This window comes from Cyprinus carpio, chromosome B5, assembly GCF_018340385.1.
Source record: "Cyprinus carpio isolate SPL01 chromosome B5, ASM1834038v1, whole genome shotgun sequence".
Taxonomy (NCBI): domain Eukaryota; kingdom Metazoa; phylum Chordata; class Actinopteri; order Cypriniformes; family Cyprinidae; genus Cyprinus; species Cyprinus carpio.
The window spans coordinates 23,503,569-23,531,253 of record NC_056601.1 but is presented as its reverse complement, the minus strand read 5'-3'; the positions used below and the strand labels follow the sequence as shown (position 1 = coordinate 23,531,253).

At 39.0% G+C, this 27,685-nt stretch overlaps 2 protein-coding genes and 1 non-coding gene across 4 annotated transcripts; all 3 read right to left on the bottom strand.

Moving 5' to 3' along the window:
* Positions 1–1,367: 1,367 nt before the first annotated feature.
* Positions 1,368–9,139, bottom strand: LOC109078546 (protein phosphatase 1D-like). Its single transcript, XM_019093798.2, has 6 exons — positions 8,496–9,139; positions 6,220–6,448; positions 5,951–6,075; positions 5,041–5,222; positions 4,737–4,961; positions 1,368–2,738 (listed from the first exon to the last, which is right to left on the bottom strand). Exons 1-6 carry the CDS (start codon positions 8,959–8,961, stop codon positions 2,364–2,366), a joined length of 1,602 nt encoding a protein of 533 aa, XP_018949343.1. The 5' UTR covers positions 8,962–9,139; the 3' UTR covers positions 1,368–2,363.
* Positions 9,140–17,768: 8,629 nt separating this feature from the next.
* tia1 (TIA1 cytotoxic granule-associated RNA binding protein) lies at positions 17,769–27,297 on the bottom strand. 2 transcript variants are annotated; one of them, XM_042724980.1, is made up of 12 exons: positions 27,042–27,297; positions 26,000–26,096; positions 25,696–25,794; positions 23,149–23,203; positions 22,895–22,982; positions 22,318–22,393; positions 22,076–22,184; positions 21,524–21,619; positions 21,319–21,403; positions 21,098–21,236; positions 20,764–20,912; positions 17,769–19,290 (listed from the first exon to the last, which is right to left on the bottom strand). In XM_042724980.1, exons 1-12 carry the CDS (start codon positions 27,068–27,070, stop codon positions 19,152–19,154), a joined length of 1,161 nt encoding a protein of 386 aa, XP_042580914.1. In that variant the 5' UTR covers positions 27,071–27,297; the 3' UTR covers positions 17,769–19,151. The 2 variants fall into 2 exon arrangements, with proteins under 2 accessions (XP_042580914.1, XP_042580915.1); XM_042724981.1 differs by having other exon boundaries at positions 20,764–20,909.
* Positions 27,298–27,475: 178 nt separating this feature from the next.
* Positions 27,476–27,546, bottom strand: trnag-ccc. The gene has a single exon. It is a non-coding gene; the product is annotated as a tRNA-Gly (tRNA).
* Positions 27,547–27,685: the final 139 nt, after the last annotated feature.

Sequence of the window (27,685 nt, the reverse complement as noted above, 5' to 3'; positions counted from 1 at the left end):
ACGTCAAGCCAAACTGTTCAGTAGTGAACGCTCACAATACTAGATTTTCACTTTAGTCACCTAGTATTGACTGCCATCTAGCGGCGGATAAACACAATGAAATGAATCCACGCCCGTTCTTGTACATAAGTACTTAAAGTCCAAGTACCTTTTATGCCAAAAGTAAGCTCTAAATTACGTTTCAGTAAACAGGTATATATGCTTAATTATGGTATCATTCTTTGCAGTTTATGAAATTCCAATTACGGAGTTCATAAAATGTTACCAGATTCTTCCTCAAGAACAATGACACAGAGAATAGCAATACATACATATTTAAACACAAAACTAAATATCTCTTTAATGCAATATAATAAAATAAAATCCCACTCTGACAGGTTTTAACCATGCAGATTCTGATCAAAACAATATTTCGTATCTCATGTTTTCTCTCTCTCTCTCTCTCTCTCTCTCTCTCTCTCTCTCTCTCGATTTTAACTATTTAGGGCCTTTGTAGATGTGTTTGAAATATAATATAATTGGGTTTTTAAGAAACTATGTATTTAAATCCATCAAACTGTCACTATCATTCAGGCAACATCACATGAGTACTTTTTTTTTTATGGCGATTAATCGCATTGTTATGCTCAAAATTCAATAATGAATTCAAATGTAGTGTATTATGTACTTTTTCCATTTAAAAGTACTGCTATATGAACAAAAGTGCAATTTGGTTTGCAAACACTTTAAACAAATAAGGTGCTTTTACATCAGTATTACTTTTACATAGTAGCAGTTAAAATATTTCTTGTAAATCTCAACTTAATAACATTAATGTAATCAAGTTAAATATAAAACCAAAGTTTTTTGCCACTGCCATGGCATTAACATTTTTATAGAAAATATTTTATAGTTTATAGAAAAACAAGTTATGCTCAGAGTCCAGCCTCGATCATTATAACAGAAACCTTAGAGACTGCGGACGGGTAGAGACTCGTGTGTGAGGTTATGCGGGAGAAAACTCTGCAGGACACCGGCCCTCCAGGACCGAGTTTGGGCATCCCTGCACTAGGCAATCTTAACCATTCCCAACACATGCTATCGTCAGAAACTTCCTATTTTCCACTTATGAAGTCATGAGTGTTTCATGTGAGCGCTGCTGCAGCCTTAGGCCCAGCCCCAAATGCTCATTGGTTGAGACGCGTGATGACACCCATCCCAAGCCAGTACTGATCAACATCCCACCCCTCCTGTGACCCAAGGTTACTCATGTGTATTCAGTGAGCAACGGACTTTCATAATAATAAAATATTTGTCGGCGTTAATCAATTAAGCGATAATAACATGTTAACTTGCCCAGCCCTAATAAAAACACTATGAAAACATTAATTATTATCCACCTTGACAGTTTACTGGAAAATCTCCTTCAAAAAGACAAAGTCTCAAACATGGGGCAACAAACATCCCACTAAAAATGTGCTGTACACTCTGACAAACACCTTCGTCTAAACATCGGCTCATAAGCACACATCACATTAGCTCTGGAACTGGTGTTGGAAGATGTTATCTGCTTTACATTAACAGACATTATTGATATTAAATAACTTACAATATCGAAATACATACGAAAAGGTGGACAGTCAAGAAACAAAACGCTCCAAGATAAAAGACAGTTTCAAAAGGATAGAACATGCAATCCTCATTTTACAAAAGCTTTATCAAAAGAAAATAAATTAATTTGCTATGTTGTCTGATGATCAGAGATCTGTATTCGATGAATTAACTAATGCTCTCTGAAAACAAAAATGGAGCAACTCAAAATGACAAAGACAGGACAATGCTAACAAATACATTGCATACAGGTGTGAATATTTAATGCACAAACAATTAAGTATATTGGCAAGGGAAAATGTGCACACAGGCATTGTGGGGCAAGAAAATTGGGTATTTTGAAAAATATAACAAGTATAAAAATATATTTTGTACACCTCCAACTATTTGGTCATTTTCAGAAAATCTGTACAAGCAATTCATGAAATTTTAAAGATGGATATGAATAATGCTGTTTAATTTAAAAGGAGAAAGATTAAATACATCCTTTAAATGAATATTCCTATAAGAGACTGATCTTTTTTTTTCTTTTTTTTTTATAAAATTACTATAAATCTGATTGCTAAAAAGGAGATTTTCTTTTTAATCTCACACCATTAAAATTAAAGGAAAGAAAAAAACCATAACAAGACAAAAACAAAAAAAAACTACATTACAAACAGAAACAGTAGCACATGGACCCAAACAATAGCAGTTATTTACACTTGTGACCATGCAGCGCATCAGAAACCAGGATGTAGACTGAACGTATTGTATTAGTCTGACGGAGGAGTTCAGCAGACGCAGAGGGTTGCTTTGCGGGGCTGTAGTATAGGGACACTGGGGGTCCGTTTGGGACTGTTGCCGACGTTGCGTTTGGGCACAGAGCGTTCACTAGTCCTCCGGCGGGAGCTGCTTGGGGTGAGGGGGCTCCGTCTGGGCCTCTTCCCCACCGGGCTTGACACATCTGGTGGGGACAGGGGCATCTCTGGGGTCCGGTTACCCTCGCTGGGGCACACAGTCAAGGCAGCTTTGTCCGTGAGCTCACCGTAAGGGAGGTTTTCTTCTAACAGGGGTTCTGCGCTCAGACTCACTCCTGACAAACCGTTCCTCCTCTCCAGCGCCGGCAGAGACTCACTGCTGGCTGAGGACAGGTCTGGATCCGGGGTCTGTAAAGGATCAAACATATGGTCATTTTCTGATTCTATCATTAACATTTTATTATATGCAAATTACAAGTGTTGGGAAAGCTATTTTTAAATTGTAGTATGCCAAGGTAGCAGAAATAGTCCTTTTGAGAAAATTGACTGTTCCAATACAAGTTTTATTTACAGGGACTATTTATATTTTATTATGTCTTTTAAAATGGATTTAATTTATTTTAAAAAAGAACTAAGAAAAAAGCATTTATCAGCATTTACTTAGCTTTTATTTGGCATAAAAACAATAAATGTACTTATCTAACTACATGTAGTGTAGGAGTTACTAAAATTATTAAAGTGACTCAATGTTATATTGCAATAATATTATATTGCAATATATTGTGAAATAGAAATCATTCTGATATGTTGATTTTTCAGGATTGTGTAATGTATAGAATGTTCAAAATAACAGATTTTATTTTGCATTAATGTTTTTTCTAACAAGTAAAAATCTTTACTGTCACCTTTGAACAATTTAGTGCATCCATGGTGAACAAAAGCATTAACTTCTTTCAAAAAAAAAAGAAAATAAATAATTACACAATGTATATTACCCTATATTTTATATTTTTTAAAACTGGATATTTATGCATGTCTATTTGCCCCATGTTTACATTAAGAAAAATAATTATCAGCTACTCAGTATCAGCCAGAACTGTAATATTTAGGAATCCTTAAAAGATATAAAGTAAAAGTGAAAAAAATTATGTTAAAAAAAATTCCCAGAGGAAATACCAGAAACTGCAAACAAATGCCAACAACTCTAAAAGACAAAATACAAATAAAGCAAGTCTTAAGTCTGGTCTTCATCACTATGACAGGGGAAACTCATCGTGGCTGCTCTTTTGCATACTCTTGCCTTGTTCTGTATTTTTCATTTCCTCTCTATCAAAATCATAACAGCACCAGAAGAGCAAACAGGAAAAACGATCAAAGCGGCCTCCCAAACCCTCAAATCCACTCCACTTAAAAGGATTAAAAACACAAACATCTGTCCACTCTCCAGCTCTCCAAGCCAAAGCAAAAACAGCCAAGAGCAGCTGGAGGAGCCGTGCTTCAAACACGCTGGGGCCAAACAAACACGCAGACATGGCTTCCATCGGAACTGCTCTGACAATGGAGGCCTCGATCGGGAAATGGGGGAAGAGAGAGAGAGTGTGTGACAGCGCGAGAGGATAAAGAGAAAAGCATGCAGGACTGATGAGCAGCATGTCAGAGTCTCTTTTGGTGGGCATGGAGCCAAAGTGTGGCTAACATGAGCAGGAACTCTGTAAAAAGTCTTATCTAAAAGCTTCTGATTGGCTGTGAGCCTGGACAGTGTACAAAAATCTCTTGAAGTTCAAGCATATCATGAACTCTTGTTTTTGTGTGCTTGAAGTGGTTGGGTAGTGTTTTCAAAAATAACGGTACTTCAGTACCAGGTCGGTAATGGAATTGTTCAAATGTGACCATACCCGACTTCTTGCAGTACTGGTAGAACTGAATAATGACCCACACATAGGCGACTGCATTTGCGCTCTGAAGATAAAGTGTAAAGTGATAAAGAACAAAGTGTAAACATGCGACTAACAATTAGTCAACTGTAAATGTAAATAATAGTGAATTTTTCACTATTAATTATTGACACAGCGATAATCATAGCAATGATAAAACAAAAAATATATATAAAAAAATAAGTCTTTGCTGAATAAAATAATCCCTAAACCATTATTCTAAAATAATATAAAGTGTTACCATTTATCTAAAATATTTTTTTTTCTAACAGTTCAATAAAATAATAGTAAAGGGAGTGTATTCAAATAGTTTTTGCTTTGTTATCAAAATAAGTACAGAGAACCGTGAAATTTTACTAGTATAAGTACTAACTACTGAAATGTTGGTATTGTGACAATAATGTATTTCTTTCCTTTTTTTCAGCCTGCCTTTACTTCTCAAAGTGTAGCTTTGTGATTTTAGTAATTTTACCTTAATGAGTGGCGTGATGGAGCGGGACCCTATTGAGGGGTCACAGTGTGGGCCCTCTGCCAGGCTAAGTATGACCTCGTCTCTGTGCATAGGTAGATGGGGTTTGCCAGGCTCAGGAAGGGCAATAACTATGACACTAGTGTTGTCTGCACGGAGCATCCGCTGACGCCATCGCATCAATGCATGGCACCCCAACCGACGTGCAACCGACATCCCGAAAGGTGCCTGTAGGGCATAAAACACACTTTTAGATATTAACTTAAATAGCAGTATATCACATAGTTAGGGATAAATTTGTTCGTACCACAGCTTCATCATGGCTCTGGCACACAGTCACTGCCTCCTGTGGTGGCACCATGTTCCAAAGGCCATCACTGCCAACGATGATGTAACGATGCCGTTTAGGGTCAAGGGTCACCACACTGGTGTCAGGCTCAGGAGACACCACAAACTCTCCACTATAGAAGTCATAGCTCCATAGATCACCTGGAATAGTCAACATTATATTTAATATTATTTGCTTACCTTAACCTTTGCCAATAAAAATACCCCAGAAATTATAGGAAAACAAGAAAACAATTCTAAATTCTGATATCAAGCGCCATCAGCTAAAAATAAAAAAAATAAAAATAGTAAACAGGCTCAAACATGCTTGCTTGGCATGAAAGCACCTATGAGGTTTGTTGTTGTGTGTAACACAAACATGTTTAAATCATGTTCAAACTAGTTTTTTTTTTGTGTGTCAAGCAAGTAAAACTCAGCTTCTGTTTAGCATATTTGATGTGCTCTATGCATATGCATTGTTCAATGTTTATATGTAAATAAAAGGCCAAATAACATCTGTTCTCTTCAGAGTCTTCAGTGTCTCTATTAACTTTTTGAAATGTGAAAGCTTTAGTGGACTAAACTTTGAATGGAGAGACAAATCTCTCAGGTTTCATAAAAAATATCTTTATTAGTGGTTCGAAGATGAACAAAAGGTTTATGGGTTTGAACGACATTAGGGAGAAGACAGATTTTTTTATTGTTGGGTGAGCTATCCCTTTAACTGAATTTGACTGTGATGGATTTTACAGAGACACAGTTTGCATTATCCTTCTTAACACTATTTAAAGTAGTGCCCTTGACTTATTAATGAGAACTGAAATCAATAAAAACCACATATTAATCAATAATTAATACATCAGTGTAACTGTGTGATTGTAAGTGTTTACCCAGAGCTCTGGCGACAGCGAGGAAGGGGATCTGATCGATCGGGGTGCTCCTTCTGACCGGGCCGTTGTGAGTTAGCCTAGGCCTCTTCCACACAACACGGTTCACACCAGACTTCTTCACCACACTACACTCACACAAACAAAGGCACGTTAACTGGTCTTCCAAAACACAATTGTACTGGTTAGTTGATTTGTTTTAAGACTGCATGCTATCCAAGAGATTGATTCTTATGATGACTTAAAGGTGTCAGCAAGCATCAAGATCTCACCTGCCACCCAGTCCCTCAATTCTCTGCTTCTCTTTCGGGAGCTCGGGCTTGTGGTCTTGTGTGACCTCCACAGCTTTGATGACTTTATCAGCGGGATCTTCCCTCACACCCAACACAACAGATGAGTCCCCGACATGAGCCACAAACATGCAGTCCCCTCTGATGACCACCACACTGGCTGTAGTGCCCGAAGTACTGGGGAGGCCGGTTAATGTCTTTGGCCATTCAGCTGAAGAAAAAAAGACACATTATTAACCACGACTGCAGCAAGACACTGACCAGTAGATGTCACTAGCATGCCATCACACCCACAAAGTCATTATTTTTAGACCATTTCTCATTAAAATGAGATGCTAAGTTATTATTATGAGAAAGCTTCTCATAATGAGATGTTAAGTTGTGAGGAAGACTCTCATTATGAAAAACGAAGTCGTTGTTACTAGAAACTTTTTTCATTATTATGATATGTTAAGTGATTATGATAGAGATTCTCATTATTATGTGATGCTAAGTCGTTATCAGAAGCTTTCTAATTGTTATAAGCTGTTAGGTGGTTATGTTAGAGTTCTTACTAGAACCAGGAAGTATGACCATATTAGCCTGGTTCTGTCAACACTGCACTGGCTCCCTATTAAACATCGTATAGATTTTAAAATCTTGCTTATTACTTATAAAGCCCGAATGGTTAAGCAGCTCAGTACTTGAGCAAGCTCTAATCGTATTATAGTCCTCCACGTCCGCTGTGTTCTCAAAACTGCCAATTTAATAATACCTAGAATTTCAAAATCAACTGCAGGCGGCAGATCCTTTTCCTATTTAGTGCCCAAACTCTGGAATAACCTACCTAACATGGTTCGGGAGGCAGACACACTCTGTCAGTTTAAATCTAGATTAAAGACCCATCTCTTTAACCTGGCTTACACAACACACTTACACATTTCTAATATTCAAATCCGTTAAAGGATTTTTAGGCTGCATTAATTAGGTCAACCAGAACCGGGAACATTACCCATAACACCCAATGTACTTGCTACATCATTAGAAGAATGGCATCTACGCTAATATTAGTCTGTTTCTCTCTTATTTCGAGGTCACCATAGCCACCAGATCCAGTCTGTATCCAGACCAGATGGTGGATCAGCACCTAGAGATGACCTCGACAGCCCTGAAGGTCAGCGGAGACCAGGACAACTAGATGACTCTGCACAATGTGACTTTGCTGCAGCCTGGAATTGAACTGCTGGTTTCGTCTGGCTAGAGGAGAACTGGCCCCTCCTGACTGAGGCTGGTTTCTCCCAAGGATTTTTCTCCATTCTGTCACCGATGGAGTTTTGGTTCCTTGCCGCTGTCGCCTCTGGCTTGCTTAGAGGAGGACACTTAATATCCAGCAATATCATCGACTTGATTGCACAGATACTATTTAAACTGAACTGAGCTGGACGTTGACATCACTGAATTCAATGATAAACTGCCATTAACTGAAAATTGAGTGTTTACTATTGTCATTTTGCATTATTGACACTGTAAAGTGCTTTGACACAATCTGTACTGTTAAAACCACTATATAAATAAAGATGACTCGCATTACTACAAAATGCTAAATCATTATTATAAGAAAATTCCTCATTATTATCAAATGTTAAGTCATTATTATTAGAACGTCATAATAATAATAAGATTTCTTTTTCGAAATATAACATTAACTTAATTATGAGTTCGTCTCTCATTATTATGATGTACAAAGTACATAATTATGTACAGTTTCTCAATATAATGGAGCAGAAAATCACAATTATGAGAGTTTCTCATTATTACGACTTACAGAATCATATTTTTACTCAGCAGTGGAGGAAACGGGTTTCTGTGTTATAATGCATTTGCTTATTACCTCTAACAGTGTGTAAAAGCTTGCAATAGACCTGCTGATTCCGCGCATGCGCAGTGCGACCCTTCCATTCGAATTTTTTCCGTCTTTTCTGCAGTAAGTAGATAGTGTGGCGCCCGATTTCAAAAAGTGTATTAGTCCAACAGCTAATTTACACAATCGCAACCTCGGTGTATATCTGTCTAACCATACGAAGAATAATTCCAGCACGCATGCGATTTTAATCGTTAAAAATTGCTTTGAGGTCTTAAATTACACTGCCGATCATCATAACCCTATCCTCGGAGCTATTCACAACGTACCGTTAGTTATACAATTATTAAAAAAAAAAGAATGAATGTGAGGAAACGTCACACCATTCACAGGAGAAAACAGTCTAGAATTGACTTACGAAGCTTTTTCCACATTGCATGATGACATGCGATGAAACCCTTGCGGATTGCGGCACAAACTTTCCGGTAATCCTTCGACCAAAAGTCCCGCTGCTGCTTGAGAAAATCCCAGAGATGATCTCGAGCGAACAGCGCAGCTTCTCGCCCTCCGTGGCCGTCAAACACGGCGAAGAACGCGACCGATCTCCTGCTGTCCCCCGCCGCCGCCGGCTCCGTGCCGTCGCTCTCCTCGGTGGACAGTGTGTTTGTCCACGTTACCGTGACAGGTAAAGGCTTGCTTGTGCAGTCCGGCGGATCGCTTTCAGAGACCGGCTCCTGATCCGACTTTGGATCGGTGTGCCCGGCCGCTCGCCTCTCATCGTCGCTGGGCTCCAGCTCCACGATCACCTCCGTTAAATCCTCCATGTATTTCCTTCCTCCTTGTTCGGAGAAGACGCTCACTCGCAGCGATAGGTTGGGATTCATGACCAGTCGGACAGCCCTTGCTGATAGGTCAACCTAAAGACTGCAAACGCGTAATTAAAAGATTTTAGATAACGTCAAATAACATTCATTAATCCGAGCTCGTCTTTTGTTTATTTTATAAGCTGCCAGTCCTTCCTTCCTTCGCAGACACATAGTAATGCAGGCAGAACGGTCATTAGCGCCATCTGTTGGACAGGAAGATTATCTACGATGTAGGGGTGGTTTGTATACTAGTATACTATACTATGTACTATACTATTCTACCTACTATTTCCAAAAATAGTCTACACATTTCAGGTTTGTCACATCACGTTGTTCCAGCATTACCCAAAGGGGTCAAGCCATTCAAAAATATTTGTAGCCTATTCTAAGTAAACTAAGTAAAATAATGTAATTATTGCAGTATATTTCTCAGTGCACAGTTATTTTAGGAGGCTCTATAAGAAGAGAAATTCCTGTGTGAGGTTCAGCCACTGTGCCACACCAGCTCACATCTGCATAACACAGTAAATAACATGTTGTAGAAACCATCAAACTAATTGTTTTAGGGAGTAAACAGATTCCCAGGCAATTAGGCATAACTGCTGATACTGCAGTGTTACACAATAGCTATTGAGATCCTATGTGATGGCACCAGAACTCAGATAATAAATACTGTGGTTCTCATTCATACTCGTTTGACAAAAAAAGAAAAGATAATAAAGTCTGAATTTATTTGAGGTGAATTCTGAGTGCAGATTGTGTTTTTTAGCTAAAGTTGGCTTTGGTTTACTGGTTTACTTTTGAGAAAGTACATGTGCTTAGTCTTTTTCACCCTCCCTGCCATATAATGAAGTTTTGATAAACATATAATTCAGCTTTGAAGAAAACAGTACAATCATATATACTTGAGAGGAAATCATCTAATGAAAAATTTAGGAAAGACATTCGGGTGCATGATTGAATGATCTGATTCAGTTCCAAGAAACCATTAAAGGATTTTTTATTATTTTAATATATTAATAATAATAATTGAGGTTTACTTATAGTGTAAATGAAGTTTTTTGCACACACACACAAAATAAAATAATAATATGTGGGAAAATGATTATTTTCAACCCTCATTCTGAACCTCTCTCTAAAATGACCTGTTTTTAAGGGGCGTGTCCTTTAAGGCTCCTCAGTAATCGGCCACTCTTATGATTGGCTAACATCATTGCATAGGAAACAGTATCAAGGCCCCCTCGCTATTGCATGTGTTTTGACAACATAATCAAAATAAAATGGTCATTTCCAGACAAAGCATTATTAAATATTTTACTTACGGTTTGTGATCCATCTGCAGTCAGATATTACCGCTTCTTTCATCTTTCAACAAATGTTTCTTTGTGAACTCTCCATCACACTGTGCCTCGTTTACAAAACTAAATGCTCCAATCAATCCTCTGGTGCCATTATAAATAAACGATCCACTTGTTCCTTTCGCCGGGATCCTTCTGATATCTGTACAAAGACCTGAACATGAATTACGAAGTCGTGTGAATTACTTGTTGATTTTTGTGATGTTTTTATCAGCTGTTTTGGACTCTCATTCTGAAGGCACCCATTCACTGCAGATGATCCATTGGAAAGCGAGTGACGTACTGTTAAATTTATCGAAATCTGTTCTGAGTAAGAAACAAACTTATGTACATTTTGAATGGCCTGGAAATTTTAAACCAAATTTTCATTTGGGGAAAACCATTCCTTTAATACTACATTTTTTAATACTACTCACTTGTAGTTTTATTTACTCTAAGTATAGTTTTCCTTCTGTCAATGTAGAGATTGTGTCCATTGTTTTTCACGCTCTTTCCACAGGTCACGCTGCTGCTGTTGATTCACATTTGTCCACCAACTGCAGACACCTACGAAACTAAGTGTGCCTCTAATACATCGGAGAGACTTAAGTTGATTGGTTTTTGTCATCCTCTGTGTGAAAGAAAGTATCTTCAAGTCTCGTCCACTAGTTTGCAACTTCATATGACTATGTAAGCCTTCAAATCAGTTAAATGTTTCAGAGACCAAAAGTTGTAAGGTTTTAAACTGTTCTTTATGATATTTTTGTTCTTTATTTTTGTCATCTTGCTGCAGCATTGATGAACATCTGGAAGAGATGAGTTTTTAGCTTTCTCTTGAATATTCAGCATTCTCGATGGGCAGGAAAGACCAGCAAGGAACTGTAAAAAAAAAAAGTGATTTTGTGCTTCTCTGTGATGATACAAGGCAACGCTCACTTACCAATCTCATGTTTCTGGAGGGGGTGTAGACTCGTAAGAATCAGCACAAGATGCACTTATCAATGCTTACTTTCTAATATCTCATTTGATATTTTTTACCCCGGCATAATTCTATCGCACATCATCCGTATTAACAACATCTGTTGTAGAATCCCTTGCAATGCAAAGAAAATAGTTTATAGCAATTCACTTGTTCTCTCTTTTTAGTAATTTTTGTGGTGACCATTTTGCCAAGATCCTTGCGTCAAAGCAGTTGGTACACAACCAGATCTGGGTAGTAACTGATTACATCTAGATTACGTAATCAGATTCCAAAAATTAAGTACTTGCTATTGATTAAATTACATTTTAAAATACTCGTAATCAGACTACACTACAGTTACTTTTTTATTACTTATTATTCACACAGCAGCAATACATTAAGCATAATTTATTGATTCTCCCTATAATCCTCTTTTTCATCTTTTATGTTGTCCTTTCTAAAATAACCTACCATTAAATAGACTCAGGGGGTCTTCCAGTTTTGTGGACATTCACACACAGATCAGTCATTAGTCAGGTGGCTACATAGCATCTGGATTTACAAAAATCATTTCAGTTTTAAGAAGCACTTTAACATGGCATCAACTACTATGAACAGATAAATGTTTCTATGAATCATCACTCAGTAGGTTAACCGTGTATTACTGTCTTTGGAAGGCTTTTGTCTTTCAGACATGTTAAAATGCACAGATTCATGTTATTTCATGTTTCATGCAGAATTCTGGGAGAATGAACAAGGAGACACAGAGCCAGTGTACGTACTATAATAACATTTACAAATTTATTAAGGAAAATGGGTCATATTTATTCAGATAGATTCATGCAATAACATGAAAACACATTCTGTAATGGTCTATCCATAAGCTTTAACGTACCAGTAGAGGACTCCACAAATTTGAGTCTCTTGGAACGATGCGAAATGGAAAGCTCAGTGTGCTGCTGAGACTCAGGTATACCGAGCGTTGTAGCATCTGCCATCTCCTGCAGTCCTGAACATGCATAATAATTCTCACAGTAGAAAAACACTCAACACATTATATATAGATCTGTTCCAAACCTTTAGTAAGCCCTAACTAGATATCACAGGTTTGCTGTCAGCACAAATGCTGTTTCCTAAAGGTAGGAATTGTATACTCTCTAATACAGCTAATTCTGGTCAAGACCTAAAGAAGCATTGCATGTATCTTTAATGGTAAAAGCAATTATAGAATCTACTGTGATAATCACCTGCAGTACAGAGGAGAAAAAACTGTTGAGAGGACATTACTTATATGATTCACTCAATATCAAAAGTTATCAATACAACGTTAATCTTCTAATTCATGAACTTCAAATGCAAAATTTAAAATCTGAAAATATATTTGTGTACTATGCATTTTGAAGTTTATGAGATAATGTTGTTAGCCTGGCATCATGGTAACATCAAAATCTGTTGGAAACAATTCAGCCAAGTTTCCTGTGCACTTCAGGAGGAATATTTTGTGCAGCACAAATAGCTTTCTATGTAGAGCTTTCTGTCACTTCTGAAACCTTGGTTTGAATGCAACCTTAGAGCAGATGTAGTCAACCCTGCTCCTGGAGGACTACCTTCCTAACTGTGGTTTACAAGTAATCCTAAATAACTTGATTAGCTGGTTCATGTGTTTGTGATTCATGTGAAACTCTGCAGAATGGTAGCCCTCCAGTAGCTGGGTTGGCTTAGGCCACATCCACACAAAGCCTGAGCTTTCGCTATCCGATCTTTTTTTTTCCTCGTTCTAAAAAAAAATTATTTAAACACGGCATTGTCTCAAGAAACATCTGCTTACACGAAACCACTAAAACCAACTCAAAACAATGTTATATACATACCAGACCAGTATGTGGCACTGTAGTTCTGCCACAGAGATACAGTAAAAAGACTTGGAACATCCGCATAATCCTTGCACGCTATATACAAACCCAACACAACAACAAAGAAGAACATTTTACTTTAATAAAGCTAATAGGCTCAGTAGCTTCTGCAGCACGAACACTAGCATGTAGTCCACCATTGTTGTTGCTGTTACATGTGATAGCGGTGTCTGACTATTGAGACGTGGGGTGATGGCATCATCACGGCACAAAATGGATTGGCTATACACATGAAAAAAGCAAAGGTGTCATTTTGAGATTTATCCATTCTGGGACCCGGTTTCAAAAAACAGCCGTGTCAGGTTCCCGAAACAGCAGATCCATCTGGCAAACGCCGATACAATACAAAATGTTTAAGTATACAGTTAAATGTGTCTCTGTGTGGATGGGCCCTTAGAGAATAGCTGCCTATCTTAGGCTGTAGACTTGGTTCTCAACTCCAGTTCTGGGGACCCACTGCTGTGCACATTTTGTATGTCTTGCTTATTTAACTCACCTGATTCAGATATTCAGCTCATTAGGAGAGATCTAGATTAACTGAACTGAGTGTTCCAGATGAAAAAGACTTACAAAATGTGCAGAGCAGTGGGTCCCCAGGACCAGGATTGAGAACCACTGAACTAGGGGTGTCTAATCCTGCTCCTGAAGGTCCAACGTCCTGCAGAGTTTAGCTCCAACCAGCTCCCAGACACTTGATGTTTCTACTAAGTCTGAAGACCTCGATTAGGGGGTTCAGGGGTGTTTATTGCAACTTCAGGAACATGCCTTTAAGGAACAGGATTGGACACCACTGCAGCAGACAGAAATTAGGCTCACTAGGTCATTGGTTTTCATTGTTGGTCACTGGCCATTCTGGTCCTGGTGACCCACTGCACATATTTGGTGCTTCTCAAACGGAAGACTGCGTCCTCCGAAGGCTGCATATCTCGGCTGCCACGTCATCAAACATCCCTGAAGGCCATTTCAATCAGAAGGATCCTTGGAAGGCTAGCCTACAAGCCTTCTGTTTGAGAAGCAACCTTTGTATTTCTCTCTTATCTGTCACATTCAGTTCAGTTCATGAAGATCTCTCATAATGAGCTGATGATTTGAATCAGGTGAGTTAGATAAGCATACAAAATGTGCAGGACTGGAATTGAGAACCACTGCACTAGGTTTTGGAAGAGAGCTTATGTGCACATGCACATAAGGCAGGGCTGGGCAACTTCAGTCCTGGAGGGCCACTGTGCTGCAGAGTTTACCTCCAACCCTAATCAAACACACCTTTCTGTAGCTTTCTAGTGATCCTGAAGACACTCCCTGGGTCTCAATGTTCATACTATCCATCCTAAATAGTATGTGAGATTAGAATAAGTGTGTCCCAAAGCATAGTATGTTGAAAAGAGTATGCCAAAAGTCCCAGGATGGTCTACTATTTCAGGTCGATTTTTGAAGTGTGGATCCATGCACACTCTAATGACTAAAATTGCCCACAATCCATTGCGCTTTGGCGAAGGATTCTTCCAGAACTAAAAAACGAATAAAACGTGTTAGAAAAACTACAAATGTGGCAGATGGGCATAAATGGAGATAAATGTGGACTTACCATTAATGTTGTCGTTGAGGAAAGCTAAAAACTCAAATGTCAGCTTTTCATCACTTGTAAAGGCACAAACGCAAGCATAGGAATGAAGGCAGCGCTCAGGTAAACTATGCTGGAGGGAATTTTCTCCTCACCCCCAAATTCCCCTTGGTATTAGGTACGTAACATGCACAGTGAAAGGGAGCCAGACCCATAGTCTTGTCTTTAACACCAGATACAGTCACTGTCAGATGCAGCAGTCCCAGAGGGTGGGCTTCACCTGGATGGCACTTCACTATTAGGGTCCCTTTAAGCCCCTTTCACACTGCACGTTGGACCCGGAAAATTGCCAGAACATTGCCGGGTCACCTTCTGTGTGAATGCAAACAAGTCCCGGGATTGATTCCAGGATTGATCCCGGGTTGGGGACCTAGTAACATTGCCGGATTCAGTCTCGGAAGGGGCGCTGTGTGAACAAAAGCCAGAACTAATGCCGTAAAGGGTGTGTCGTAGTGATGACACACGTTATCGCGCGACTCTTTTAGCGGGTGTTTTGAAGGTAGATCAACGTTCGCGATGAAACAAATGTGCAAACTGTAACGAAGCAGAGATCAGTTAGTTCCTCACTTTCCACATTGAAGCTGAGATCGTGGGCCAGCTTAAGTGAAAGTTAACGTGCCTAGCGTTTTCGACTCGTACATTACACGTCACACCCTGATATCATGTGTCTTCACGGGACCTTTACAGGTTGTGTGTGAACACACGCACATATTCCTGGTAATCACTGGCAGTGTGAAAGGGGCAAAATCTAGCGACCCGGGAACAATTGCCGGGACACATTACCCGTGTATTTTCCGGAATCTCAGTGTGAAAGGGGCTTTAGAGACCCTCTCTGCACCAGGGGTCGCGGTGTCTCGGTAGCCAGCATCCACAACTCTTCCTTGTCTTGGGAAGTGGCCACTAGGGCCTCCAGCACAGAGTTCTTGAGTGGCAGAGGTGTTGCTTGGGTCTGACACTCCATGGCTTGCTTCACATGGGTAGAGGGACTTTTGGATGTTTGTGACACTTGCTGATGGTCACCTTCAACTGTAAACTCCCTTTCGTTCTGCTGGCAAGAGGGCCTGTAACAGCGACCGAGGTTGACACAGGTCAACAGGGTTCCATCTGCGGTGGTAATAGCTGTATCCGTGAGGACTAACTCAACAAAGCCTCGTTCAGAGCCATGTCCCTGCTGACGCACAGAGAACACTTGCGGCCATCCAGCCCTGCCACCTCCACTGTCTATCACAACTCCAACCACTTCACATGCACCTTTCTTTAAAAGTCCCGTTCCATGGTCCTCATCCCTGAAGATGGTTCCACAGGCCTTGTCTTTTTTACTGAGGCAATCAGTATCGCTGTGTGTCTCCGTAAAACATTACTGTTAAATCCTCGTCTGACTGTGGAGATTACCATGTACTGGTTTGTAAATAGGTCTGAAACTGTTCATGATTCAGTTTGATTCATTCTGCCTGCAACTTGTGAATACTGCAGACCAAGGAAATGTATGTTATTTACAAAATATATAACAGTACAAAGAAGAGTATCAAAATATGGGAAAACTTTTTTATTTTTTGATTAGTTTTATTTATTTATTTGGACTTGGGCCAATGAAACTGTATTAAAGGCTAGAAATGCTCCAGGTAAAGTAATGGTATCAGATGGGAATTCCATGTCAGTGGAAGTTTAGTCTCAGCCTCAGACGTCACGCCCATGGACCGTTGGCTAAATGTCTGATGCACATGGGACACAAAAGTGGAAACACTTCAAGATTGTCAAAGTCGTCATTGGATTTGTTGAATTCTACAGGATTTCTGGGAAACCTGTGTTGCGTTCTTTAACGTTCTGTCTGGAAACAAAGGTGCCATGACGCCAAACCCCCTCACAAAAGAAGAAAGCCGTAGTGTTTACAACTGTGACGAGAATGGTTATCAGGATCAACTAAACACTGGAGTTTCAAAAGTATGTGAAATATCTAAAGTTTGCGGCATAGAATCTTTCAAATATGTCCGAGACTTTTACAAACCGGTCTGTTATTGTGGCGAAATTTCAACTCCCCGAAACAAGACGCTGAATGAAATGAACTGTGATTGGTTGTTTGACATGTTGGTCAAACGGCCTCATGGGCGGGCCTTGGACAATGAAAGATGCCATGAATTCGCCATGAAGCCGTCAGTCTGAAGGTCTGGCTACGCGAGACTAGTGGAAGGTTAACATACCAATTGTAGGCTACTTCAGAGAGAAAGAGAAAAAGAAGAAGAAAAAACACGCACATGTCCAAGGAACCCTGGTGTTGGATTACAACGTCTAAAAACCCATATTACTTTATTTGAAAACCCATGGCACTTTATTTGGTTAATGTAATCTCTGATTGAAAAATCCCAAGGCAATAAAACTTTTTAAGTCATATGATGAATAGTTTTAGTACATACTTCATTATGTAAATTTAAATAACGGAGAAAGCACATAATGTCACATTTGCACAAATGATATGAAAATGTCATTGACATGCAATCATACTGTAATATGGTAAAAGATTAACAATGCATTCAAATGACACGGATACATGGACTGATTTGAGTTAAACATTAGCTGTGCGACAGCTTACTCTAGATAATTTAAAGTACTTATGTATAACAGTTACACAATAATATATATCTTATGTGATAAGATTTTTTTTTTTAAATATGAAACTTACTATACCTTCAGTTATTTTTGCTGCTTAAAATTTCATGTAGATTTTGATCTACCTTTGTTCCAGATCCGTCCATATGAAAATAAACCTATACCACATAAATACATTTCATATTTAAACCTATCATAACCTAAACACCTAAAAAAGGACAAACCAACCTTTTTATTAGTTCCATACATTACAGCTGTCCCTCATCTGTCATTTCCCATCTTTCCCCTAATAAAGCTTTTATTATTATTATTATTACTATTATTGTTCTAATTAGCAAGCCCAATATGCCAAGTAAGACAATCTAGCTCAAAGACAGGACAGACAAATGTTGGTTTCGCATCTGTATTTTAATAGGACAAAGCAAGAACACGTAATAATAGGATGAACATTACTTTAAAAAATCCCTCAAAACACAATGTCTCAGTTTATTTGTAGGCACTGCCTATGTTTAATTAACATCAGTTTCTTCAAATGAAATCAACTCAAATAAGGCAACACAACTGGTCTCGTCTTTTAAAACTCCAATGGGCAACAGTGCAAAATTCTGATCCATTCAGGTTTCTCGTCTTGATACTGAATACTTCATTTAAAAAAAAAAAAAAGGTCAACATTTCGATTTTATATATACAGAATTATCGCAATTCTAACAAAACGTTTGTTGCAGCAAGACAGCAGATTTTCCCCCAAGAGTTATCTGGAAGAATCCTTAAACCGTATGGACCAGCATTTAACAGAGCTGCTAATGCTGAAAGATAGTTGCAATGAAGCCCAAAACCCCCTCCCCACCCTCCGCCCCTCCCACCTACCTACAAAAACAAAAAAAAAAGCAAGCAAGCATCCATAATCAACATCTGAATTATCTTTATATAGCGTCCCAACAGTTGAACACAGTTGTTTGGTTATTTATATACAGAATGGTATACTGTACTTATAAGCCCTCAAAAAAGTGGAATGCAAAACAATTTAAAATACCTAAAATTTGCGTAACATCAAATTCTTGTGAAAACGTATTAATATTGTGCAATATTCATCTGCCTTAAAGGAAAAAAATGTGGCAGTCATCCCTGCAATTGGTTCTGTTTGAGAAATTGAATGTCTAATTAAAAAAATACAACAGTTGACATCCATTTTATTCATTTTATAAACAAAAAAAAAAAAAGTTGACATTTCACACGATTCATTGGTGTCATCGCTCCTCTCAACAAAATTTTGCTTTTAAAATGGCAAGTCCAAAAAACAAAAAGGCAAGGCTTCATATATTACAAAATCAGCAGCTGAAATCGCTCTTAAACCAAAAAAGCAAAATGGAAAAAGTTGCAGTTATTGTTGATTTTATTTATAGTACTTTGAGTTAAAAATGGAATAGTCCTCTTCGAATAAATCAGTCGGACACCAGGCCGAAGACTTGTGGATTTATGTGGGTGTGTGTTAATGTGTCTGAATACGTTTATATATATCAGGGTGTGTCATTTAATCCCAGTCTAGGGCAACTCGAGACCCCGCGATGACGAGCAAGATCTGCCTCAATGTCTCAAACTCAAGGAAAATAACAAGTGGAGGATGGTGAGGGTCAGGAAAAAACAAAACAAAACAAAAATGGCACACCCCTTCCCAGGCCAGGTATCTTGATGGGTGTTTAGGAATGCGGTGGGGGTTGTGTGTAGATCCCTGCTGCGGCCGCAGTGGAGTGCTAGAGTTGTCCGTCGCTCCATCAGTGTGTGTGGTATCCTGCAGTGCCCATGCTGGAATGATTGGCTAGCACGGTCCCGTTGACTCCCTGCGCAGGCTCCACCACGCCTCCGTTACTCACGGCGCTCACACCGGGCCATCCAGCACCAGCCTGTATGTGACTACAAGACAAAGTGGCTGTTAGAGGCTGGAAGAGATATTTAGCAGATACTTTGATTTGATCATAATAACTGACAACAGTCTCCCATTTACCTAAAAATGTATGAGTGAAAATGTTGACCACAGAGTCTACACAAGCTTTCCACTAAGGCCCTGTCCACACGAACGTGGTTATTTTTAAAACCGCAGCCTTTTCTATGCGGTTTGGCCATTCGTCCACAAGCAAACGCAGTGCCAGGTCATTGAAACTGAACATTTTTGGAAAACGGCTGCCAGGGTGAAGATTTTCAAAAACTCTGGTTGCGGTGTTATCGTGTAGAAAGTGAAACCGGCGTTTTTGGCTTGTGATGTCGGAGCCAGCGCTGTTATCTCCACCTACTGAAACATTTTTCAGGCTTCTGATTGGCCAACATGGCTTTAACCGTTGAGATTAAATCGCCACCTATTGGCTTGGCATGCTCTTGACAGTTCAGAGCACACGTTTGCATTTTCATGTGGACAGAGATTTTTTTTTTTAAATGGAAGAAGGAAAAACTGTTTATAAAAATACCTGTGTACTTGTGGACATGGCCTAATTTGTTTGGTGGGGTCTATGAAATCCCTCATTTGAACTATTTACCACTGCATAAATGGATAAACCACACATTTTGTGTACAAAAGAAAAGTTCCCACAGATTTTAGACAATGATTTTCTCAATAGTTTGTTTGGGATAGGATTTTATCAATTTAGAATTTTTTTTTTTTTTAAACGCTGCAGTGCACACAAAAAAGAACAATTTGTAGTCAAATAAGTTTTTGAGCTAAACACAACTAAATTATTTTTAGTTGTTGCCAAATATTTGGCTTTTTTTATTATAGGTATTTGCTGATGGGTTCTTCTGTTTGGCTAACAAATGTCAGAAGTGGGACTTAAACTGACAGTATATTTTGAAATCCCCAAAATTATTTAATTTAAATTCATGTCATGTCTTTCCCTTTATCTGTGAAAAAACTATATAAGAATAAAAAATACAAAATCAGCAAGTTGCCAAGGTATAAAACATTGTTATTTTTAAATTCAAGTTATTTTGTTCATACATTTAAATTACAGCACATACTAACTTAGAAATAAAATATTAAAAAAAAAAAAAAAATCATATATATATATAAATCTGATTGTATCATAATTGATATATGAACTATGTACTGCATATCTACACCACTATGGTCTCTAAAGTATTGGCATCAGCCATTGGAAAAAAAATATTTTATTATATATATATATATATATAAAAACCTCTAATTGTATTTACTGTCAAAGTGTCTACAACTGATTTAATTCTCAAGGATTTTACTGTCAGGTTTCCCTGCAGAAAAAAGTACATCCTCACACCATTTTACCAACCATAACAGATTATTATTACCAATATTAATTAAACCAGTAAATTGGACTATAATAGAGTAGCCTTCTGAGGCATGTTGATCTGTAGACTTACTTGAAGCCCTGCTGGTTCCAGGCCTGTCCGTACACACTGTAAGTGGGTACCTGCCAGCCGTTAGGGACGTACTGACTAATTTGTTGTGCGTTGCCGTACCACTGTCCCCACTGGCCATATGGTTGTGCAGCAAAACCAACTTTGTTCTGCTATAAAATCAGAACATGCGCCCATGAGTTATTTATACATTTATTATCAGGAAACTTTAAAAACAGTTCTCACCATACATGCAACATTACTACACAAGAAGAAATACCCCTTTATATTTTTCTGGAACATTTCTAAACTTTTTTTTAAAGAATAAAACAGGGGATGGAAACATACTACTGCTCACCTGGGGTACCTGCACCTGCTGCATGGGGCTCACCATGTCTGTGGTCTCTTTACCCCAGTAACATTTCACTATGTGACCTTCTACAGACGTGCCATTAACAGACACTATGGCATGAGCTGCACTTTCGTGAGAGTTGAACCTGCAGAGATCAACGGTGTTACATCAGCCTCCACCATTATAACCTGTAACCAGCACATTTTACTTGAACAACATTAACATACCTCACAAACGAGTAGCCTTTGTCCGGAAACACTCGAATTTCCATGATTTGACCAAATGGGGAAAAGGTCTGTCTCATGAGTTGTTCCAGAGAAAACAGAAGAGGAACACATTACAAAAATGACTTTCCATGTGCATAACTTTGAATTCAAAAGGGTTACACAGACAGCGCAAAAAAAAAAAAAAAAAAAAAAAAAAAACACCAACCTGTAAGGCCTGTAGTGACTCCGCCACAATACACAGTGCAGTTGCTGGGGCTGGACTGGTTCACCACTTCATCAAACGACAAGTGCTTGGCATTTGCTGTGAAATTGATTAATGAAATGCTGATTAACTGATGGGCCCATGCATTCATTTTAAAGTCCAAACAGTTTAAAATTTGTCATCACTGATTTCAAAATTATTCAAAGCTGAGGTCCATTTTGCTGTAGTCGGTGTTGGTTGTCACTTGTACCCAGACACACTGAACCAGGACTGAAAATGATGACAAACATGTTCTTGCAAGTCCTATAATTAAGGTTAAACCAGTGCGACAAGACTTGAAGTGCCATATTTGAATCAAATTAAATGTGACTTTTAGTGAATAAAGACTTAGATTAAGCAAAAGCTTTATGTGGGTGAAAAAACAAACATGTAAGACATGGAACAAATGAGGGGGGGGGTAATCTAGTATTTATGCTGCTTTGCTTATTTTTGGAGCTCAGGGTTATCTCTTGATTAAAAGCAGTGGAGAAGTCTTTAACGCATATGAATACTCACTTTCATAGGTTGCTTTAGGCGCTGGGGGTTTTCTTGTAGCCCAGTTAGTCCTGATCTGCCTGCCGCCCAACCACTGACCCCCCATTTGCTGAATGGCATTCTCTGCATCCTGCCAATAACCAGCACAACAGGAACATCAGCACATGGCCACAACAGAAGCTTCTGGGATAAGCATTCAAATGCAGATGTTCCCCACCCTTAGTTCAAAACCTGCATTTCCTGATGTTGGGATCGTGACTCACCCACTTGTTGAAGAATGAAACAAAACCATAGCCTTTTGACTTCCCCGTTGCCATGTCTTTGACTACACGTGCGTCTCTAAGAAAATAAGAGAAAAAAGTTGGGTGTGTTGAGAATAGACAGACAATTTAAACTCCGATGTGCTATTTTAAGAGGGAAAAAAATAAGCTGAAATCCTTTGAGACTTGTAAACATATTACTGAGGGAAAAGTCAACCAATGTTAACACTGCTACACGTTGAAAAACTACGCATTACAAAAACCCATTTTAAGTATTCAAATGGAGAACAAAAAATGGCTAGAAAACAGTTTACATGAGATTTGAAATAATCCAAGATTATTTAGCAAAGCTAATAATCATGTGCGTATTTAATAAAATGACAACTGAGCTATACACGCAAACTTAAAGTGGGGCAATTAGCCATGCATGACCTCTCCTCGAGAAAAAGGTGAAAAGGCTTTTACATGACCTTGCACGTTACTGGCTTTATTAGTCTTAAAACAGGCCTAATGACTCAAAGCAGTTAAATGCAACTCACTGATTTTCTTCATTCTAAATGCATCATGTCGTTTCACTTACGATATCCTCCCAAAGGGTGCAAAGGCAGCTCTGATGTCATCAGTGGTGATTTCTGGACTGAGGTCTCCAACAAAGACATGGAAGTGATCTAAAGCACACCAGGCAAGAGTTAATTGGACAGACACCCCATTTGTAAGAATCCAGCCATTCAAGGAGTATGAATGAGTGACAGATCAATGTACGAGCCAGGTCTATTAATCTGAGAATATCTGGTCTTTTTAAGATTACAGGCATTAACTGAAGATGGAACTCACTGGTTGTGTCTTTTTTCTGGCTGCTAGGTGACGTAGCCCAGTTGACCTTTACCTCCTAGGAGAGAGGGGTTTAGGGAGGAAAAAATTCAAAGAAAGATTAGAAATGATACAGATATGGTCAAGCTGCTGCTCTCTACTTATCTATTAATAAATTACTCTCCTTAACACTATAGAGGTCTGAATGCACAGCAGAGAAGAGGGAGACCTGACGATACGAACTTCACACTTCACTGTCCAAGACAAGTGAAAACTTATGAATAGGCAAAAAAAAAAAAAAAAAATTCTTGGTAGCAAAAAGGTCCAAATAACAAGGGACTTACTAAAAAAGTGAATTTACCAACTTGTATTACTCCTCAAATGGTCCTTCATTACCTGTTGAGGATAAAATATTTTGCACTGAATAGGCAGAAGGCTTAATTTGACTAATGTAAAATCTTGTTCTAGAGTCAAATTCTAGGTATATGAAGGGTAATATGCAATATACACTAATGTTTTGAAGTTTGGGATCAGTCATTTTTAAATTTTTTTCAAGTCTGTTTTTCAGGACTCTTTGAATAGAAAATTCAAAAGAAAACCATTTACTCTAACAATTTATTACAGTTAACAAATAATAAGCAGCTGTTTCTTACACTGATAATAAGATGTCTCTGAAGGATCATGTGACACGAGTAATGGCTGCTGAAAATTCAGCTTTGGCATTACTAGAACACATTACATTTTAAAATATATTAAAATTAAAAAAATTTGTGTAGTCATATTTCAGTATCATTGGTTTAAAGGGTCATATGATGCGATTTAAATTGTTCCTTTCTCTGGAGTGTTAAGGGGCGGTCACACTAGACTTTGAACGTGCGAAATTTTTTCGGACACCGCTGCGAATATGGGCGGGAGCAGGTAACGGTCTCCCCTCAGTTATCACATCATGGATTAATGTGCTTGTACTGTGCCTTTTGCGACGGCGTCGAAAACGTTTTATTATGTTTTACTCTCTGTCTGTCTCTCTCTCTATATAAATACATACACACTAAGCAATAAAAAATTATAAAATGTGTCCTCATTCAAATGTACCATCTGTTCCTGTTTCCATTGACACTGCGAACCATGAAGCTTTTTTTTTTAAATAATCTTTTAAAGATGTATTATATAAAATAGGATGCTGCGCTACGGCTAAAATTAGCGCTTCCTTAATTTTTTAATTTCTGTCAGAGAGGTCACGCAGTGACGTATTGATATTCTACTGATCACCCGTCTTCACGTGATGCGAATTCGCAGGTCAGAGTTCACCAAAGTTGAACTTTGGAACGCAGCGAAATGCGAAATTTTTCGCATGAGCTTGCGTTTCCGGTCTGACGCATTCGCATGCGTATGAATGGAAGTCAATGGAACGAAAAGTGCAGTGTGACCGCCCCTTTACACGCTCTTGGTGCATGAAGAAGATCTGTAAAGTTGCAAAGACTAAAGTCTCAAATCCAAAGAAATATTCTTTATCAAAGTTAAGACTCTGACATGCCCCCCTAAAACGGCTCGTTCTAACACGCCCCCACATCTCTATGTCACTATGTGGAAATATTTGCGTAATGCCGCCCAAATGTTCACGCAAAGAAAGAAGGAGTGGTTTCAGTAACTGCAGTTAGTGTTGAAGCAGCAATGTCAGGGAGATGCTGTGTGTATCTAGGCAAAAGCAAGAGCACTTTATTTGGTCTTCCGAAATTGATGCGTTTAGGAATCTTTAAGATTACTTACAACAGAACAGCAACTCATTTTATGAATGACCGTTTCGTGAACCTAGGAGAGGAGGTCATTCTGACTTTGCTATGACAATCTGGCACTTCTGAATCAGCTACTGCAAGTATGTTTTGTTATTAGTTTATTTCTGGGCGAGTGCTTGCGGTGTTCGGCCAGTCACAATGCACTGGGTCAGTTGGCCAATCAGAGCAGACTGTGCTTGTCAGGAGGAGGGACTTTGTAGAAAATGACGCATTTGAGAGAGGCGGGGCATAGAGGACCTATAATAATGTACAGTATTAGAAAAATAATGTGTTTTTTGAACATTAAAGCATGTCAACATATTCTGTTACACCAAATACACAAAATAATGATCTTAAAAAAAAGCATCATATGACCCCTTTAACTTTTGAAAAAATCTTACAAACCTCAAACTTTTAAATGGTAGAGTACATGAGAAGACTTGACGCAAAAACAAAAAAAATGTTACAGAGGTGACATGGATATATATGAATGTGGGTGAAGTTAAGCTTCTTTTTTCAAAATACTATCTTATGTACAAAAGCATCGGTCAGGTGAATTATGTACTATTCACACTAATCTTTACTTTATTCAAACAGAGAACAAAATAATGAGATCTGTATGGCCTGAACATGAAAAATGTCAAAATCTCCCTCTCAGTTCACATTGCACATCCAGTATACATTCTAACGTTGACCTCAGACTCAACTGGTCGAGTCTACTTCGCTAAAAGTCTGCAGAACATCTAAACTGTCCCACCCCCGTCCCAGCCCAACTCACCCTGTAGATACGATAGCTTACCTTACCCATTATTTTACGCCCGTTCATAGCTGCGAGTGAGGCCGCTGCGTGCCTATGCTCGAAGAACTCCACAAAGCAGTATGGATCGTTACCTGCCGCCTGAAGGCAAATGAGTCGATTAGACAAAAGCAACTTACGCCATGTGGTGTATATCCTCAAAATTCTTATTGCAAATTTATAGAGTTTAAGTAGCAGATAAAAGCCTTTTCAGACTGGGTGGGAGATCTTCATGAAAAAGCTACTGGCGCGAGAAATCTTGTAAATTGTAAATAAACCTCAAAGAGAGAAAAAAAAACACACTCACATCCACAATCATTTTACAACTCTTGCAGGGGCCAATTTGACCAAAGAGCTGCATTATAAGGGCCTCGGTCACATCCCGTGACAGGTTTCCTACATACCTGCACAAAAAATAAAAAATAAAATGGATAAGCAAATAACAATGAGTGACTTGCTAAATAGAAGAAACATGTATTTGAATCTATAATTTGAGACACTAATTATAGGCGTGCATGCGCGCAGTCTGTGCCATCTTCAAGTACCTGCGTTCCAACGATCCAACTGATTTACATTATAAAGGAATCAGGTAGGCATGAGGACCCACGGGCCGTTACTTCAGCTTAAAACACCTCAGTAGTCATCCGGCAATGAGCTGCTTATTGTCGTGTATATACAGGTTTGAAACAAAGAGACGACAAACCTGAGCGTGAACGACCAGCAACAAAAGCTCTCCACTGAGAAGTGCGCTGTGACCAAAATATTCGCAGTCTTCACATCTACAAGCTGTATTTACACGTCTGCGTGTCAGTTGCATAAGCATGCAGCGTTTCTAGAAGCGAAGTGTTATACATACGTGAGTGAATACACTAGACTGGCTCTTTGTCTAGCAATGCTGTAACGACAATGAGTTTTCAGTAAGTACAAGGCAACTTTACACACTCAAACACAGACAGCAGTGTGAGTGTGAGCGGCCCTGCTGTGGCCTCGACAGGCCTGCTCTAATTATCTAAATTAACTCGACAACTACCGTTAGCACATGGGTTACGAAGCGCTTTGAAACCACACAACTGTCCCTTTGTCTAACGGTCTTCGGCGACGAATATTACGTAACGTTACATCTTTTATTTCAGAAACCGGAGCTTTTGTTTAAAGCACACAATGTACACGTCTGCTTTGTGGTTGTAAGGTGCGTTAGTTCCCTTTGCATCGCACTCAAGACTGTTAGCAACTACAAATAAGCTAACTGACAAATCGGAAAGTGTTTTTGAAGATATAAGACAGGAATGACTTTATATGATTTGAAGCTGGCTGTCTGAAGTGTTGGCGTGCAATGCTGATATACGTACAGGGTCTTGGGCTGCTCGTCGTCCATCATATTTTTCCGTTTGAATTAAGACACCCAACCCTGAGAGAAAATCCTCTTTGTAGATTTTGAGATGATCTCGAGTTCCGCCTGTGTCCCGTTCTTTCCAGTGTTGTGACCCTCTCTGTTCTCCGCCAAACCTGTTATAACGAGAGTAACTGTGAAATGCCGCCTCGGCTGCCTCCAGTTATGAACAATGGAAAGGCGACATAAGATGGCGGAGGAACCGGACCGGAAATGCAAGCGCGCATGCGCGTACGGACTACAAAGCGCGCAGAAAACAAGCTTTGAAAATGCGCTGTACATTACATTAAACAATAATTTACGTACACTATATGTGCAGTGTTAAGAAGGGGATAACAGTTAAAAAAAATAGAGCAATGCACTGAAATACGTTTGTTTGCAGACCAAAACATGTGCGCCGCCCGGGAATCGAACCCGGGTCGCAAGAATGGGAATCTTGCATGATACCACTACACCAGCGGCGCTGATTGTTGAAGTCTGCCCCTGTGGTCTATCATCACGATTATGACATGAGTGAACGTGAAGTTGTGACATTAAGTCGACATTATCAAATAAAAAAAACCAACAAAATTACATACTAAACCTGAACACTGAGTCGATATT

What these genes read in the sequence shown, in the direction of transcription:
- tia1 (XM_042724980.1), bottom strand. Translation starts at nt 27,070, where the DNA reads ATGATGGACGACGAGCAGCCCAAGACCCT. An exon ending in GTTGTAAAATGATTGTGGAT is followed by an intron (nt 25,795 to 25,999) that starts GTGAGTGTGTTT and finishes ATTTGCCTTCAG; the next exon opens with GCGGCAGGTAACGATCCATA. An exon ending in CCAGAAAAAAGACACAACCA is followed by an intron (nt 22,983 to 23,148) that starts GTGAGTTCCATC and finishes GGTGTGCTTTAG; the next exon opens with ATCACTTCCATGTCTTTGTT.
- LOC109078546 (XM_019093798.2), bottom strand. Translation starts at nt 8,961, where the DNA reads ATGAATCCCAACCTATCGCTGCGAGTGAGCGTCTTCTCCGAACAAGGA. An exon ending in ATTGAGGGACTGGGTGGCAG is followed by an intron (nt 6,076 to 6,219) that starts GTGAGATCTTGA and finishes GTGTGAGTGTAG; the next exon opens with TGTGGTGAAGAAGTCTGGTG. An exon ending in AGAGCCATGATGAAGCTGTG is followed by an intron (nt 4,962 to 5,040) that starts GTACGAACAAAT and finishes TATGCCCTACAG; the next exon opens with GCACCTTTCGGGATGTCGGT.